General features: G+C 39.5%; 1 protein-coding gene across 3 annotated transcripts in view; it reads right to left on the bottom strand.

Annotated features, from left to right (window-relative positions):
- LOC117355139 (casein kinase II subunit alpha) overlaps positions 1-19,691 on the bottom strand; it is a 247,635-nt gene that overhangs the window by 146,121 nt on the left and 81,823 nt on the right. For all 3 annotated transcript variants that reach the window (XM_033933254.1, XM_033933252.1, XM_033933253.1), the window contains one exon: positions 16,313-16,436. In XM_033933254.1, the coding sequence (XP_033789145.1) occupies positions 16,313-16,413 (101 nt within the window). In that variant the 5' untranslated portion in view covers positions 16,414-16,436. The remainder of the gene's footprint in view (positions 1-16,312; positions 16,437-19,691) is intronic.

Raw genomic sequence — 19,691 nt, 5'->3', positions numbered from 1 at the left:
GGGAAGTAGCGATCATCAAACGGTTTGGTTTGATATAACGGCTAAAGTGGAGAGCGGCCGCACGATACTTAAAGTCCTAGATTTCAAACGTACGGACTTTAATGCAATGGGAAAGTACCTGAAGAAAGAGCTGTTAGGATGGGAAGACATAAGAGAAGTGGAAAGACAGTGGTCTAAGCTGAAAGGAGCGATAAAAATGGCTACGGACCTTCATGTGAAGAAAATCAATAAAAACAAGAGAAAAAGGAAGCCGATATGGTTCTCCAACCTAGTGGCTGAGAAAATAAAGGCGAAAGAGTTGGCGTTCATGAAATATAAAAAAAACCAAGAAGAGGAGAGCAGAAAGGACTACAGGGTGAAACTGAAAGAAGCCAAGAGAGAGATACGTTTGGCGAAGGCACAGGCGGAAGAACAAATGGCTAAAAATGTAAAAAAGGGAGACAAAAATTTTTTCAGATATATTAGTGAAAGGAGGAAGATGAAAAATGGAATTGCTAGGCTAAAAGATGCTGGGAACCAATATGTGGAGAGTGATGAGGAGAAAGCAAATGTGCTAAACAAATACTTCTGTTCTGTTTTCATAGAAGAAAATCCTGGAGAAGGACCGAGATTGTCTGGCAAAGTTACACGAGAAAATGGAGTAGATTCTGCGCCGTTCACGGAGGAGGGTGTTTATGAGCAACTTGAAAAACTGAAGGTGGACAAAGCGATGGGACCAGACGGGATCCATCCCAGGATACTAAGGGAGCTCAGAGAGGTTCTGGCGAGTCCTATTAAAGACTTGTTCAACAAATCTCTGGAGACGGGAGTGATTCCTGGGGATTGGAGGAGAGCGGATGTGGTCCCTATTCATAAAAGTGGTCACAGGGATGAAGCAGGAAACTACAGGCCGGTGAACCTCACTTCAGTTGTTCGAAAAATAATGGAAGTGTTGCTGAAAGAAAGGATAGTGTACTTCCTTGAATCTAATGGGTTACAGGATCTGAGGCAACATGGCTTTACAAAAGGTAAATCGTGCCAAACAAACCTGATTTAATTTTTTGATTGGGTGACCAGAGAGCTGGATCAAGGACATATGCTAGATGTAATTTACTTGGATTTCAGCAAAGCCTTTGATACAGTTCCTCATAGGAGGCTGTTGAACAAACTTGAAGGGCTGAAGTTAGGACCCAAAGTGGTGAACTGGGTCAGAAACTGGCTGTCGGACAGACGCCAGAGGGTGGTGGTTAATAGAAGTCGCTTGGAGGAAGAAAAGGCGAGTCCCTCAGGGTTCGGTGCTGGGGCCGATTCTGTTCAATATGTTTGAGAGTGACATTACTGAAGGGTTAGAAGGAAAAGTGTGCCTTTTTGCAGATGATACCAAGATTTGTAACAGAGTAGACACCGTGGAAAATATGGAGTGGAGTGGAAAATATGTAAAAGGATCTGCAAAAGTTAGAGGAATGGTCTAATGCCTGGCAACTAAAATTCAATGCAAAGAAATGCAGAGTAATGCATTTGGGGATTAATAATAGGAAGGATCCATATATGCTGGGAGGAGAGAAGCTGATATGCACGGACGGGGAGAGGGACCTTGGGGTTATAGTGTCCGAAGATCTAAAAGCGAAAAAAACAGTGTGACAAGGCAGTGGCTGCTGCCAGAAGGGTGCTGGGTTGTATAAAGAGAGGCATAGTCAGTAGAAGGAAGAAGGTCTTGATGCCCCTGTACAGGTCATTGGTAAGGCCCCACTTGGAGTATTGTGTTCAGTTTTGGAGACCGTATCTGGCGAAAGACATAAGAAGACTTGAAGCGGTCCAGAGGAGGACGACGAAAATGATAGGAGGCTTGCGCCAGAAGACGTATGATGAGAGACTGGAAGCCCTGAATATGTATACCCTAGAGGAAAGGAGAGACAGGGGAGTTATGATTCAGACGTTCAAATAATTGAAGGGTATTAACATAGAACAAAATCTTTTCCAGAGAAAGGAAAATGGTAAAATCAGAGGACATAATTTGAGGTTGAGGGGTGGTAGATTCAGGGGCAATGTTAGGAAATTCTACTTTACGGAGAGGGTAGTGGATGCCTGGAATGCGCTCCCGAGAGAGGTGGTGGAGAGTAAAACTGTGACCGAGTTCAAAGAAGTGTGGGATGAACACAGAAGATTTAGAATCAGAAAATAATATTAAATATTGAACTAGGCCAGTACTGGGCAGACTTGCACGGTCTGTGTATGGATGTTTGGTGGAGGATGGGCTGGGGAGAGCTTTAATGGCTGGGAGGGTGTAGATGGGCTGAAGTAAGTCTTAACAGAGATTTCGGCAGTTGGAACCCAAGCACAGTACCGGGTAAAGCTTTGGATTCTTGCCCAGAAATAGCTAAGAAGAAAAAAAAAAAAAAAAAAAAAAAAAATTAAAATTGTATCAGTTTGGGCAGACTGGATGGACCATTCGGGTCTTTATCTGCCGTCATCTACTATGTTTTCTCCTCCAATATGACTCCACTAAATGTGGATACAAACATGCCATTTTGCATGGATTGAAGGGGAGAGAGATAGTTGAGTGGAAGACCAGAACTGAGAGAAGCAAGTTGCATTAGTCTAAGCGAGAGGTGATGAGGCTGCATAAAGATTTTGGTAATATTATAGAGGAAGAAGCAACAGGATTTAGCAGTTTGTTGGATCTGAGCAAAGAACAAGAAAGAGGAGTCAAGATAATCACAAGGTTGCAAGCTGACGAGACAGGGAGGAGTGTTGTTCACAGGAGAGATATGAGAAAGGTCTATAAAATACTGAGTGAAGTGGAAATTGCTTATTTACTGTTTCCAAAAATCCTAGGACTAGGGGTGCATGTGATGAAGCTACTAAGTATTAGATTTAAGACAAACCAGAGAAATACTTGTTCACACAATATGTAATTTAAAACTTTGAATTCACTGCGGGAGAATGTGGTGAAATCAGTTAGCTTAGCAGGGTTTAAAAACAGCTTGGATAATTTCCTAAAGAAGTCCATAGGTCATTATTAAGATGGACTTGGGAAAATCTACTGCTTATTCCTAGGATAAGCAGCATAGAATCCATTTTGCTACTTGGGACCTGGCTTGGCCACTGTTGAAAACAGGATACTGGGCTTGGAGGACCTTCAGTCTATCCCAGTATGGCAATTGTTATGTTCTACAAGCAATGAGCATCAGCACCTGTCCCCTTCTCTCTCTCCCTCCAGCCCGCTTTCACAAACCAGCAGCAGCAAACTTAAATACAGCCATTGTGAGACCCTCTTGCACCTTCCTGCAGCTGCTGGCTCTGCTCCAGAATAAGGAAGTGGCATAAGAGGGAGGGGGTGAACCAGCAGCACAACAATGTGACCAAAAGAATGCTAGGCGAGAGTGAGATCCAGTAGGAGAAAGGAGTGTTACTGCCTTTTTACACGTTGTTAGTGAGGCCCCATTGGAAGTATTGTGTTCATTTTTGGAGGCTGTATCTCACAAAAGATATCAAAAAAGATTTGAGGTGGTTAAGAGGGAAAAAAAGAAAATATAGGACTTGTGCCAAAATACATATGAAGAGACTTGAAGACCTCAATATGTATACTGTAGAGGAAAGGGGGGAATATGATACAGATGTTTATTTTAAAAATTGATATACCGTTTATAATCTAAGCGGTTTCTATAAAATGAACATGCATAGTTATAAATTCAAATATAAACAACTGGGTATAATTCAAAAAGGAATGTTCCTAAAGATCCTTGACAACAAAGTAACACATAAAGGAACAATGTATGCTTCAAACGTCTTTTATCATACAATGGTGCTCAGATTCCACGATGGAAAGGTAAAGAACTCAATAAAGGCAAAAGCCCTAAAGAGACTTAAATGGTATCAATCATTGCACCGGGTTGTAAAAGATGTTGTGAAGTGCTACTAAATTGGTTTATAAAGTTCATAAGTCCAAAAACGGTAAATCCAGTTTGTAAATGACTTTAAATAGTTAAAGCTTCAAAAAAAGTGTGAGCAACTTAGCTGAAATATAGAGCATGCAGAGGTGTAACTGGTCTGCATGCTCTATATTTCAGCTAAGTTGCTCACACTTTTTTTGAAGCTTTAACTATTTAAAGTCATTTACAAACTGGATTTACCGTTTTTGGACTTATGAACTTTATAAACCAATTTAGTAGCACTTCACAACATCTTTTACAACCCGGTGCAATGATTGATACCATTTAAGTCTCTTTAGGGCTTTTGCCTTTATTGAGTTCTTTACCTTTCCATCGTGGAATCTGAGCACCATTGTATGATAAAAGACGTTTGAAGCATACATTGTTCCTTTATGTGTTACTTTGTAGTTATAAATTCAAACATAAAAATTAGGGGCGTGGCTTAGCTTGCACACAAAATGGTCGTGTGATCGCAGCGCTCCTCTTACCTGGGCAACCGTTGAATAAATAAAGATTTCCTTTTAAACTGTTTTCGGCTGAAAACATCGGAGAGGACAGCGGGAGCATGGCGAGCACCCGACAGAGTAAGAGTGAAACCGGAGGGGCTGTGAAAAGGCAGAAGCAGGATCAAATTACCCCGAGTAAGGTTCCGCTTCCTGCTGATGTATCGGAGGAGTTAAGCAAAGCTGAAGTTATGGGGGAACTGAGGCAAATCAAACAAATGCTGACAGAGACTGTGAGTAATATGGCAGAACTGAAGGAAGAAATCCTGAATATACACAGACAAATGGAAGTAGCTAATAAAAGAACAACAGAGTTAGAAGTTAAAATGGAGAGAAAAAGATGCAAAAATGACAGTTTGGAAATAATTCAATTGAAAAGTCAGCTGGAAGATTACGAAAACCGTGGAAGAAGAAAGAATATAAAACTTTTTGGAATACAGGAAAATTTGGAAGGGAAAAATGCAATACAGTTTTTAGAAAATTTAATTCCTAGATTATTGCAGTTGGATTTCAAACAGCCTTTGGAAATAGAACGGGCGCACAGGATTCCAATAAAGAGTCTGGAAAACCAAGGGATATTCAAGATGTTAAGATACCAGCAAGCAATAGAAAAGATAAAAACTTAAACTATAAAGGATCCAAAATATGGTTTTTACCAGACTTTGCTAAAAATACAGCAAATATTAGGAAGACATTCCTTGAGCTGAGATCTCAATTAAAGGAAAAAGGATATAAGTATGGGTTATATTACCCAGCAAAAATGAGGGTATCTTGTGGGGATAAATCTTTGTATTTTGTGGATCCGGAAAAACTAAAGACCTTTCTTTCAAAATCAGAACCTATGTCATTTTAGCACAATGGGTGTTGAAATGAAGGGATAAATACTAAGACTGGATTGGTGGATATTGAACAAAAAATTAAATATAAAGAACTATGGGACTTTTGTTTGTTGGAAAAAGAAGAATATGCAACAAAGAACAGGAAATAAAAATGGACAAGTGAAAAAGAAAATAAAAGAATGTAAAGAAGAAAGAAGGATAGACTGGAAAGACATTAAACTGAAGTTATTAGACTGAACTTTTAGGAGACTGAAAGATGGATGGTTGGAGTAAAGAATGAACAAGAAGGATTAAAGGACTGGACAAATTAACACAAAAGGAAAAGTGAAGACTGAATAAGAAAATAAATAGATGTGAAGAAGAAGAAAGCAGGACTGAGACTAAAAGGATATTATAAAAAAAAAAAAAGAATGACAATTGGCAGTCAAAAGTCTTTAAGAGTGGATGGATGGAGATAAGAAATAAATATGAAAGTTCAGTTTATTTAATAAGTCAGAAAAGGAGAAAGTAAAGAATGAAAGGACAATAAGGAAAAGATTGCAGAATGGACTAATGATAGAAAGGACAAGTTATATGATATTTAAATGCAAGTAAAGGAAAGGAAAATGAATAATATAAAAGAAAGATACATAAGAATTTATTGGTAGCTGAAGGAATGTGAGAGGGGAGGTCCACCGATGGATCAAAAACTGGCTGTCAGACAGGAAGCAGAGGGTTGGTGTAAAGGGCCACTACTCAGACTGGCAAGGGGTCACGAGCGGGGTTCCTCAAGGGTCAGTGCTGGGACCGCTCCTGTTTAACATATTCATCGACGACCTGGAGGCGGGAACAAAATGTGAGGTCATCAAATTCGCAGATGACACCAAACTATTCAGCAAGGTTGAAACCACAGTAGATTGCGAGGATCTCCAAAGGGATCTTACGACACTGGAAGAATGGGCGAAAAAGTGGCAAATGAGCTTCAACGTGGGGAAATGCAAGGTCATGCATATAGGGAGAAGGAACCCGATGTTCACTTACAAAATGGGGGGATCAATGCTAGGGGTCAGTAAGCTGGAAAGAGACCTGGGAGTGATGGTAGACACGACATTGAAGGCGTCGGCACAGTGCGCCACAGCCTCGAGGAAAGCAAACCAAATGTTAGGTATCATTAAGAAGGGTATCTCGACCAGAACGAAGGAAGTCATCCTGCCACTGTACCGGGCTATGGTGCGCCCGCATCTGGAATACTGTGTACAGTACTGGTCACCGTACCTCAAAAAGGACATGGCAATGCTTGAGGGAGTCCAGAGAAGAGCAACTAAACTGATTAAGGGTATGGAAAACCTTACATACACTGACAGACTGAAGAGGCTGGGGCTGTTCTCCCTGGAGAAGCGGAGACTCAGAGGAGATATGATAGAGACCTTCAAGATCCTGAGGGGCATCGAAAAGGTTGACATGGACAGATTTTTCAATTTGAAAGAAACCACAAGAACAAGGGGTCACTCGATGAAATTGAAGGGGGACAGGTTTAGAACAAACGCAAGGAAATTCTTTTTCACACAGAGGGTGGTGGACACATGGAACACCCTTCCTGAAGCCGTGATAGGAAATAGCACAGTACAGGGTTTCAAGGAAGACCTGGATAGGTTCCTGGAGGACAAAGGGATTGAGGGGTACAGATAAGAGCAGTGGAAGGTTTAGAGATAAGTGTAGAGGTAGGCATAAAATTAGTCAGGGACTGCTGCTCAGGCAATATGACTGATGGGCCGCCGCGTGAGCGGACCGCTGGGCAGGATGGACCTCTGGTCTGCCCCGGCGGAGGCGACTACTTATGTACTTATGTAAAGATTGATGTTGTGATAATATAGTTTTAAAAAGATTGGATTTAATTTGGAGAAGAGGAAATATAAAAAGGGGGGAAAAAAATTATTTTGAAAATGAAATACAAATGTTTAAATACAAATAGGGGATAAAAACTTATAAAATTGAATTTTTTTTTAACAGAAATATATGAAGAGATGGATATTTGTTGTTGGATATTTAAAGGAGGATAGGAGAAGATGGATTAGATAATATAAGATATAGGAAAATGATACTTTTTATTAAATATATGACTATGATAGAATTTTCTTGAATGAAATAAAATGTTGGAGGAATGAATTAGAGATTGGTGAAATGATAAAAATGCATTAATGGAATGTTAGGAAATAAATATGGTTATGTGACTAAAGGTTAAATAATAGATAGAGAAATTAATTACTTTAAAATGGAAAAAAAAAGAAAAAAGGTTTTATGATTAGAAGAGATATAATTAGATATATTGTGGAGAGGTAGTGAGTTTGTCTCAATAAAGGATAAAGGGGTTATTAATAAATATTGGTTGCCTGGGGGGGAGGGGGGAAGTTGGGATTACTGTCCAATGTGTGTCCTTAAGCAGTCATTATATTGGGGAGGGAGGGGTGGGAAGAAGGTGGGTATTAAAGATATTACTAGGATGATTAAGGAAAAGATTAATAAGGGATTGGGTAATTTGGAGGTAAGAATGTGTGCCATGGGGAGAAGTTTTTTAGATCTTAGTTATGGAAGAAGGGAAGAGGAAGATTATGATAAGGAGTATAAAATATATTATGTCTTTTAAGATATTTTCTATTAATGTCAATGTAATCAAAAGGAAAAAGGTATTATCATTTTTAAAGAAGCAAAACGCGGATGTTTATTGTCTGCAGGAGACCCATCTTAATATAAAGGAATCACAGAAACTAACGGGTGGGTGGGTGAAAGAATGTTTTTTTGCTCCAGCAGAGGGTAAAAAAGCAGGAGTAGCAGTTCTTATAAATAAAAAGTGTATGGCCAATTTTAAGATAGTAAATTCGGATCCACATGGAAGATGGCTACATGTTGATATAAGTATGGGAAATAATGCCCTGACGTTGTTCAATATATATGCCCCTAATTCGAATCAATCAGAATTCTTTAAAAAATTGCAGAGTATGTTATTACCACTGGCTGCTTCTAATTTAGTGGTGGCTGGAGATTTTAATGCTGTAATGGATCCATTAATGGATAAAAAACCAGGTAAAAGTATAAAATCTTTAGGTTTAGATAATTTGGTTCAATCATGTGATTTGAAGGATATATGGCGTATTCTTCATTTTAATGATCAGGAATTTTCATTTTGTTCACAGGTTCATAAATCATTTTCAAGAATAGATTATATTTTTATTTCATCACATAAGGTGCAGCAAGTGATTAAGGCTTCCATTGATCCCATTATCATTTCGGATCATGCGGGAGTATGGATAGATTTACAATTAGATCAATTAGAAAATAGAAGACCTCTTTGGAGATTTGATAATGCATTGCTTGTGTATGAAAAATTTTTGGAAAATTTTAAAACACAAATTAGTGATTTATTTCAAATTAATTTAGTGGAAGATACATCTATTGAAAATGTATGGGACGCTTTTAAAGCGACTATGAGAGGTCATATTATATCATATTCGGCTTTTGTTAGGAAACAGATTAAAAAACAGTATATAGAGTTAGAAAAAGAAATTAAAATACTAGAAACTAAATTGGTAAGCAAATGGGAACATGATGTATTACAAGCTCTTTTGAAAGCAAAAGGTAAATATAATGAATTAGCTTCAAAAATGATAAGAAGAGACTTGTTTTCCAAACAGACAATGTATTATGGAAATTCTAATAAGGCGGGAAGATTATTGGCAAATTATCTTAAAGCAAAAAAAAGAAGAACTAACATTAATGGGATAAAAGATAATGGTATAATAACCAATCAAATGGATATAATTTTAAAGCAATTTCTAAAATTTTATAAGGACCTGTATTCTTACGAGCCTTATTTGGAGAGGCAAAAAGATGGTAAAAATTTTTTAGATTTAATTATTGGACCTAAGGTTCCTGATCATATAAAACGGAGTTTAGATGAACTTATATCATTAAAAGAATTAGGGGAGGGGATCCAAGATGGCCACATGAGCAGTCGCATGAGTTTCACGCTCCCGTCTATTCCTTGACATAATTTGTCCACTTAAACCTTTACCTGTTTCACGATGCCGAAGAGGAGGGGACGTAGCGCTGCTGGAGCCTCGCAGCGCTCCAGAACAGCCGTCTTCGGGAACATCGAGGACTTGATGAGGAGAATGCAGGGCACGCCGATAGCTTCGGGGAGTTCCCCGCAGGAGACACACGGCGGAGGCGCGTCAGTGGCGTTCACCATGGGGCTGGAGACATCGTTGAGCCCCGAAGTGAGAGCACCACCCCCACGCCCTCAGTCGACCAGTTCCCCGCGAGAGGAGGAACTTCCTGAGGTTGGAGTTCACTTCCTCTCGGAGGCTAAGGAGGAGAACACGGGGACTGTGCCACGGGACTCCCTGCTGGAGCAGAGGAGTCTTAACGAGGAGACTGTGGAAGAAGCAGTGGGGGATAAGAAAATCCAACAGAAAATCCAACAGATTGCAGGAGGGTGAGCTAATTAACTTAAAATTACAACCATTGCAAATTTTGAAGCCCCGAGAGGTTACATTAGACTCTCTGTGGGACCTGGTAGCCAATTTGGCAAAATCTATTAATCCACAATTACAAGAAGTAGAAAAGAAATTAGAAAATCATGGAACTGAGATTAAAAATTTAAAGACTGGATTTGAGGACTCAAAAATTTCAATACAAAATATTCATCAAGAACTTAAGTATCACAACAAATTACTGAGGTATTAATTAAAGATAATACTAATTTAAGAAGGAAGATGGAAGCAATGGAAAACTTTTCTCGTAACAATAATCTCAGATTGATAAACTTCCCTAGGGTCTCTGTGATAGCCCCAAGGGAAATGTTGAAACGTTATATGACGGAAATATTGGAACTCTCTGATGAATCATTACCACCATTTACGCAGGTTTATTATCTTCCAAGTAAGCCTCAAGACCAACAACAACAGCAATTACAACAGAAGTCGGGACCTGATTTAATGAATATATCCAATATATTGGAAATGTCTGATAGAGAATTAGTGACCCCTGCAACCTTATTATTGACAGTAGCTCTCGCACCAGATAAAAACTGGTTGCTGAGACTTTTCTTTAAAAATAAGCAAAAAGAGTTTTTAGGTTGTAAAATTCAGATGTTCCCAGATTTGGCCAAGGAGACGCAGAGAAGGAGAAAAGAATTTCTGTTAAGGAAACCTGGTGTTTTATCTCTGGGGGCGACTTTTTACTTGCGACACCCATGTAAATGTGTTGTTAATTACCATTCTCATAAATATGTTTTCTTTGAGCCATCTCAACTGACAACTTTTCTCACAACTGCATCTTTGGAGAAAGAAAGTGCTTAGTTTAAGAAAGGGTGCCTCAATCTCATTCGACTAGCTATTATTTTGTTTTAATAATTTTCTTGTCGCCTATTTTCCTTCTTGGATCTTTTTGAGGACTTGAGTAGAAATTTATGCTTATATGTTCTTTGATATATGTTTTCATTTGTATTAATTTCTTGCTAAATTTCCTTTCTGTACAAGTTATAATATGCTTGAATATATTGAAAATTTCAATAAATATTAAATTAAAAAAAAAAAAAAAAAAAAAAGAATTAGAAACAGCGTTGAGATCTCTTAGAGTTGGATCCGCTCCAGGTGGTGATGGTTATACAGTAGAATTTTATAAAACATTTCAAAATGTCCTTTCCCCATATTTACTAAATTTATATCAGACACAACTTATAAAAGGTGATATTAAAGGTACTATGGCTGAATCAATAGTAATTGTTTTGCCTAAGCCAAATAAAGATCCTACTTTGGTTTCAGACTACAGGCCTATATCTTTAATAAATGTGGATAATAAACTTTTGGCGAAAATTTTGGCTTTGAGATTAGCCAAAGCTCTCCCACATATTATAGACACGCATCAGACGGGTTTCGTTGCTAAAAGACATTCCTCTAATAACTCTAGATTATTGTTTCATATGTTAAATTTATCAAAAAAAAATGGATGAACCGGCTTTTACAGTTTCCTTGGATGCAGAAAAAGCGTTTGATAGGGTAGAATGGAATTTTATGTATCAGGCTTTAGAATGGTTTGGTATAGGTTCTGGATTTATACAAATGGTAAAAACATTGTATAGCTTCCCGATTGCAAGATTAAATATTAATAATATGATATCTGATGGTTTTCAATTGCAGAGGGGAGTTAGACAAGGTTGTCCTTTATCTCCTTTGTTATTTGATGTTGTATTAGAACCCTTATTGTTAGCAATACAGCAAGCAAGGGGGATACAGGGTATTCCATATTCTGATATGGAATATAAAATTTCGGCTTATGCGGATGATATTTTACTTTATTTGAGGAATCCAGAGTCTACCTTATCTTGTCTATTGGAATTAATTGATATGTTTGGCAAATTTTCAGGTTATAAAATTAATTGGAGTAAGTCTGAACTTATACCTTTAAATGTTCATTGTGTAAAAGGATTATTTGACGCTTTTCCGTTCATATGGAAAGAAGAAGGATTTAAATATCTTGGCATTCAAGTTAAAAATACAACTGAAGATACAGTAAAAGAAAATGAAAAATTTGTATTGAAAAGAGTTACAGAGTTATGTGAGCAATGGAATCCGTTACATCTTTCTTGGTGGGGGAGAGTTCAAACTATTAAAATGATGATCTTGCCTGTAGTTTGCTACCAAATGAGTATGATACCTATTTATTTTCAGGGGTCCTTTTATAAAAAGCTTAATAGCATTTTAATGAAATTTCTTTGGCTTGGTAAAACGCATAGAATAGCTTTGGTATCTTTGCAAAAATCAATTAAGGAGGGAGGGGTAAATTTTCCAAATTTTTATAGGTACCATCAAGCCTATATTTTACGTCAGGGTATGTATTGGATCCTCCCAGAACTGATAGATAATGCACCGGATTGGTTATATTTGGAATGGCGCCTTATGTTTCCCCTAAATTTAGTTCATCTTCCAAGTATCAACATGCCTAGAAGATACAGAGAAAATAAGATATTAATGGATACTTGGAAAACGTTGAGGTTTATTAGTAAATTAACACCTGTCCCAATAAACAAGTCAACTAATCAGTCTTTATGGATAAACTCCAAGATTAAAATTGGCGGAGCTCAAATCCTTTGGAAGGAATGGATTATTGCAGGCATTAGATCTCTGAATGATGTTATTTCGGAAGGTAAACTGCTGGAATTTTCACAATTGCAACATAGATTTGGTCTTAGTAAAAAACAAAGTTTTAAATGGTTGCAATTGAAGCAGGCCATTCAGGTTGGGTTCCCTGAATGGAAAACATTGAATAATCAATATAGTTTAGAGTTCTTATGCTTCCAAGCAGACTTCCTAGGGCATCAAGCCGCATTGTGGTATAAATTAATATCTGGATATTTGAATAAAAAACCAAAAAATGGTCTAAGAGACATTTGGAGCATTGAGATTAAGCATCAAATTACTGCATCTCAATGGCCACTAATTTGGTCTTGGAGAATGAGATGTACAGTGTCAGCATCTATGAGACAAACTTGGTTCTTTTTATTACATAGAGCTTTTTGGACCCCTACACGTTTGCAAAAATTAGATAGTTCTAAGTCCAATAAATGCTGGCACTGTAATCTGGAACCTGGGACGTTGGATCATTTACTATATCATTGTCCCTACATTAAAAGTTTTTGGAATGCAATTTGGCCACAAATTAATAAATTGATGGAAAATCATGTAGCAATATCATATGATACAGTGTTATTTGGAATGATGATGAGAAAAAAAAGTCAAATTTCACCAGAAAATAACAAGCTTTTACTAGTCATGACAGGGGTTGCCATTCAGCATATAACCAATAACTGGAAGAATCATAGTAACCTTAATTCTACATTTTGGTGGAATACAATTTGTCATATATTCAAAATGGAAAGAGTAATAGCAATACAAAGAGGGACATATCCTAAATTTATAAAAATATGGGGGCCATTGACAAAGTATTGTACTGAATGAATAATAGGATTTATCTTCTTCTTTTCTTCTTTTTCTTGTCTTCTTTATGGCACACATGGAGGGGGGGTAGTGAAAATAATTTTACATAACATGTTATAATATGGTATACAATATGTATAAGGTGATTGGAAAGTACTTGAAGGGTGGGGGGTGGGAGAGGGGATAAAAAAAATTTGTTCAGAATATTATGTAATAGATATAAAAGTGATATTGTGTATTCATTAGTTGTAACTCAATATTTTGTACACTTCATGTAAAATATGAAAATGAATAAAGAATTATTTAAAAAAAAAAACAAAACATAAAAATTAACAGATTTCCATTCACTCCTAACAAAAATTACAAACTTCATTCACTCTCAACAGACAACCAATTCACAGCATAGAAAATCCTACAAACCATCTTTCATAAACTGCCTGCTTGTGGACTCCAAGAACCATGGCTTTACAAAAGGTAAATCGTGCCAAACGAACCTGATTGAATTTTTTGTTTGGGTGACCAGAGAGCTGGATCAAGGACATATGCTAGATGTAATTTACTTGGATTTCAGCAAAGCCTTTGATACAGTTCCTCATAGGAGGCTGTTGAACAAACTTGAAGGGCTGAAGTTAGGACCCAAAGTGGTGAACTGGGTCAGAAACTGGCTGTCGGACAGACGCCAGAGGGTGGTGGTTAATGGAAGTCGCTCGAAGGAAGGAAAGGTGACTAGTGGAGTCCCTCAGGGTTCGGTGCTGGGGCCGATCCTGTTCAATATGTTTGTGAGTGACATTGCTGAAGAGTTAGAAGGAAAAGTGTGCCTTTTTGCAGATGATACCAAGATTTGTAACAGAGTAGACACCAAAGAGGGAGTGGAAAATATGAAAAAGGATCTGCAACAGTTAGAGGAATGGTCTAATGCCTGGCAACTAAAATTCAATGCAAAGAAATGCAGAGTAATGCATTTGGGGATTAATAATAGGAAGGAACCGTATATGCTGGGAGGAGAGAAGCTGATATGCACGGACGGGGAGAGGGACCTTGGGGTGATAGTGTCTGAAGATCTAAAGGCAAAAGAACAGTGTGACAAGGCAGTGGCTGTTGCCAGAAGGATGCTGGGCTGTATAAAGAGAGGCGTAGTCAGTAGAAGGAAGAAGGTGTTGATGCCCCTGTACAGGTCATTGGTGAGGTCCCATTTGGAGTATTGTGTTCAGTTTTGGAGACCGTATCTGGTGAAAGACGTAAGAAGACTTGAGGCGGTCCAGAGGAGGGCGACGAAAATGATTAGGAGGCATGTGCCAGAAGACGTATGAGGAGAGACTGGAAGCCCTGAATATGTATACCCTAGAGCAGTGGTTCCCAACCCTGTCCTGGAGGAACACCAGGCCAATTGGGTTTTCAGGCTAGCCCTAATGAATATGCATGAAGCAAATTTGCATGCCTATCACTTCCATCATATGCAAATCTCTCTCATACATATTCATTAGGGCTAGCCTGAAAACCCGATTGGCCTGGTGTTCCTCCAGGACAGGGTTGGGAATCACTGCCCTAGAGGAAAGGAGAGACAGGGGAGATATGAGTCAGACGTTCAAATACTTGAAGGGTATTAACGTAGAACAAAATCTTTTCCAGAGAAAGGAAAATGGTAAAACCAGAGGACATAATTTGAGGTTGAGGAGTGGTAGATTCAGGGGCAATGTTAGGAAATTCTACTTTACGGAGAGGGTAGTGGATGCCTGGAATGCGCTCCCGAGAGAGGTGGTGGAGAGTAAAACTGTGACTGAGTTCAAAGAAGCGTGGGATGAACACAGAAGATTTAGAATCAGAAAATAATATTAAATATTGAACTAGGCCAGTTACTGGGCAGACTTGCACGGTCTGTGTCTGTATATGGCCGTTTAGTGGAGGATGGGCTGGGGAGGGCTTCAATGGCTGGGAGGGTGTAGATGGGCTGGAGTAAGTCTTAACAGAGATTTTGGCAGTTGGAACCCAAGCACAGTACCGGGTAAAGCTTTGGATTCTTGCCCAGAAATAGCTAAGAAGAAAAAAAAAAAAAATTTAAATTGAATCAGGTTGGGCAGACTGGATGGACCATTCGGGTCTTTATCTGCCGTCATCTACTATGTTACTATGTAATAGAGAAACTACTTAATCTGGCTCTACAAACAAGTGTCCACAAACAGCTTAGTTTTTAAGTTTCTTAAAACTAAAGCGATCAGTGCATAATCTTAGGTGTCCCAACAGCTTATTCCAGAGACACTCCAGCAACTGAGAACAATTTAAATTTCATGGTCCCATATCTCACACCTTCTTCAGTTTTTGCTAACAGTCTCATACCACCTTCTGATCTCAAAGTTTAAATACTTGAGACAAGCAAGTGGTAGAACTAGAGGTCATAAGTTGAATTTGCAGGGTGGGAGACTTAAGAGCAATGTGAGGAAATACAGAAAAGGTGGTGAATGCCTGGAATGCCCTCCCATGTGAGGCTGTGAACACAAAAACCATGACGGAATTCAAGAATACATAGGATAAACATAAAGAGAGAGAAAAAGGACAGAAAACAATTAAAGCGAATTGGGATATAAGACCAGTCTGGGTCCCATAAATGGCAAAAATATCTCAGGATCAAGGCTGAAGTGGGCTTTGATGGGAAGTAAAGAGAGAGAGTGTTTATTCATGAAGAAGTGGAACCTGTGCAGTGACATTTGCTACATTATTAGGTTACCGTCCATCCCCTCCCTGATTTAGGGATCCAACAAGAGCAGCTGCAGTACTCATTTTTCTCTGTGTTCTGTACTTGTAATCGTCTGTCCTATCTTGAAATGGAGGTCTTTCCCGTAGATTAGATATTTGTACATCGCTTGGACCAGTCATAAGAACAAGTGGTATAACAAGTTCTCGCCCATCATGCCAGGCCCCAAATTTTTCCACCATGTTCGTTAACAACCTTCAATTTCAAGGAATCTCCCCTATTCTTTACCTTGCTCCCCCACCCCACTCCACCACCAGGCTGCATGCAAACCCTTGCCTTGGCAGCAGTATCCAAGCTGGACTTCCTTATCCCAAGTAATTCCCAACTGTAACCTTACCCCCATTCAACAACATGTGCTTCATAGTCCCAGTACTCCCGGGGCCTCTGAGTGTTCACCTCTGCATACACCCTGGCACGGCTCTGAACTGGCTGCGACATTGTGTGAACACTTCAAGGTCAGCCTTAAAAAAACAAGAAAATACAACACGTAAGCAAAGGGAGGGAGAAGAGGAAACCATACATGCATACGTATGACCCAGGTATGACAGTTTACTTACTAAAATAGAAATAAAGTGGTTTGCACCAGAAGTTTTATGCAGTAGATCACCATCTCTGCTACATACAAGAGAACACCCTCCCCCACTCCCACTAGAGATTTCACTTCTGTGCCTCACTGATATCACGACAGGAATCTAAGGTAAATAAGGGCTGCGATACCTTAATTTTTATGACCATGATATTCAGCTCGTGAGAGGCAGCCCACTTACCTCCTGTGGGCTGCACAAATCCTGGAAATTCAATACCAGGACTGTATCTAGCCACTGGCATTGAACTTCTGGTTTAAAGTTCACAACTGCGGATTTAGCCCATATTCAGTGGCTGGCCGGCTAAGGCCTAACGGTCAAATATAGACCTTTTTTTTAGGCAGGTCTATCTGGCTGCATGCCTTAAGTCAGTCAATCACTGAAATACTGCAGTGACTGGATATGTTTGTCGCTCGATATAGCCAGTAACCAGGCTAACTGGCTACCTCTCACTGAATATTAGCAGATAGTCAAATACCCAAAATATTGGCTGGTATGTGTATTTCTGGTCACCCCCATATCAAAAGGATATAGTGATACTACACTCAGACCACGTTATAAACGAGTCCATTTTGTCTCAAAATACCATGTCTTAATGACATCAAAATACTTCCTAATGTTGGTTGGGTGGGGTTTTTTTTTATTGTTCCATGGATTTTGATTGATTATAAATGCATATATAATTAATATTATTTATATAGATACTGTATTGCATTTTTGTTGGTTTTGAAACTCAAAGATTTATTTAAAAAAAATAAATAAAATAAAACCTCACACACTTCCTAACCATTCCATTTTTAAATTGTGAATTTATATCATGTTTGCTTTTTTTTTTAACACACAACTACATGTATTGATGTTTATTGGGGTTTACAAATTAATTTCATAATACTTTAACATAAGTCCATGGCTAAAACAGAAGCAATATAGTCGTAATAACACCCATTAAGAAACAAAATGGTAAACATGTCCAAGTCCAGTAAAGATGACCGAAAAGTATTGCAATATTTTATTCTCCAAACTCAAATGACTCAACATTAACAAACATAATGTTGCCCGTATTTAAAAAAATGTGTAACAGCATATAGAAAGCATGAATACAAGAAATAAAAACTAAAAACTATTCCCTAAGTGGAAATAAAGCACAGTTACTTACCGTAACAGGTGTTATCCAGGGACAGCAGGCAGATATTCTCTACATGTGGGTGACATCACCAACGGAGCCCCCTAGCGGATGTTTTCGCAAGCAGACTTGCTTGAAGACCTTCAAGCTTGCGATTGGCCCACGCATGCACGCGTGCCCCTCCCGCCCGGTCTAGGGCATGCTTCAACTCAGCGTGGCCTCAGTTCAGATAGCAAGCAAAGAAGTCAACCACGAGGAGGTGGGTGGGTTGCGAGAATATCGGCCTGCTGTCCCTGGATAACACCTGTTACGTTAAGTAACTGTGCTTTATCCCAGGACAAGCAGGCAGCATATTCTCTACATGTGGGAGACCTCCAAGCTAACCAGAATGGGATGGAGGGAGAGTTGGCAAATTAGGAGAACAGATTTTGCAAAACGGACTGGCCAAAATGGCCATCAAGCCTGGAGAAAGTATCCAGACAGTAGTGCGAGGTAAATATATGAACCGAGGACCAAGTGGCAGCTTTAAAGATTTCCTCAAGTGGAGTAGAGCGGAGGAAAGCAGCAGATGCCGCCATCGCTCTGACCTTGTGGCCCGTGACTCGACCCAGCAGGGAGAGACCAGCCTGAGCGTAACAGAAAGAGATACAAGCGGACAACCAGTTAGAACCATTTCTAACTGGTTGTCCGCTTGTATCTCTTTCTGTTACGCTCAGGCTGGTCTCTCCCTGCTGGGTCGAGTCACGGGCCACAAGGTCAGAGCGATGGCGGCATCTGCTGCTTTCCTCCGCTCTACTCCACTTGAGGAAATCTTTAAAGCTGCCACTTGGTCCTCGGTTCATATATTTACCTCGCACTACTGTCTGGATACTTTCTCCAGGCTTGATGGCCATTTTGGCCAGTCCGTTTTGCAAAATCTGTTCTCCTAATTTGCCAACTCTCCCTCCATCCCATTCTGGTTAGCTTGGAGGTCTCCCACATGTAGAGAATATGCTGCCTGCTTGTCCTGGGATAAAGCACAGTTACTTAACGTAACAGGTGTTATCCAGGGACAGCAGGCCGATATTCTCGCAACCCACCCACCTCCTCGTGGTTGACTTCTTTGCTTGCTATCTGAACTGAGGCCACGCTGAGTTGAAGCATGCCCTAGACCGGGCGGGAGGGGCACGCGTGCATGCGTGGGCCAATCGCAAGCTTGAAGGTCTTCAAGCAAGTCTGCTTGCGAAAACATCCGCTAGGGGGCTCCGTTGGTGATGTCACCCACATGTAGAGAATATCTGCCTGCTGTCCCTGGATAACACCTGTTACGGTAAGTAACTGTGCTTTATTTCCACTTAGGGAATAGTTTTTAGTTTTTATTTCTTGTATTCATGCTTTCTATATGCTGTTACACATTTTTTTAAATACGGGCAACATTATGTTTGTTAATGTTGAGTCATTTGAGTTTGGAGAATAAAATATTGCAATACTTTTCGGTCATCTTTACTGGACTTGGACATGTTTACCATTTTGTTTCTTAATGGGTGTTATTACGACTATATTGCTTCTGTTTTAGCCATGGACTTAGAAACAGAGCAACCCAAGCGATTAGGATCGAAAGAGAGGAACAGCTGGGGAGCAGAACGATGAGGAGTGGTGCGCTGCAAGTAGAAGGCCAATGCACGCTTACAATCAAGAGAATGCAGAGCCGCTTCTCCTGAGTGAGAATGGGGCTTCGGGAAAAACACAGGAAGAACAATGGATAGCTTGATGTGGAACTCAGAAACAACCTTAGACAAAAACTTAGGATGGATTTGGAGAACCACCTTATCATGATGGAAGACAGTGAAAGGTGGGTCCGCAACCAAGGCTTGAAGCTCACTGACCCGACAGGCAGAAGTGAGAGCAATAAGGAACACAACCTTCCAAGTGAGCCCGCGCTAGCGGCTCGAACGGGGGTTTCATCAAGCGAGTAAGGACCACGTTAAGAGTTGGCAAGCTAAAAGGTCCATGTACGGGTTAGATGTTTT

This window comes from Geotrypetes seraphini, chromosome 2 (genome assembly GCF_902459505.1).
Source record: "Geotrypetes seraphini chromosome 2, aGeoSer1.1, whole genome shotgun sequence".
In the NCBI taxonomy this organism is placed as follows: Eukaryota; Metazoa; Chordata; class Amphibia; order Gymnophiona; family Dermophiidae; genus Geotrypetes; species Geotrypetes seraphini.
The sequence above is the reverse complement of the archived record's forward strand: the minus strand, read 5'-3'. Positions and strand labels throughout refer to the sequence as shown.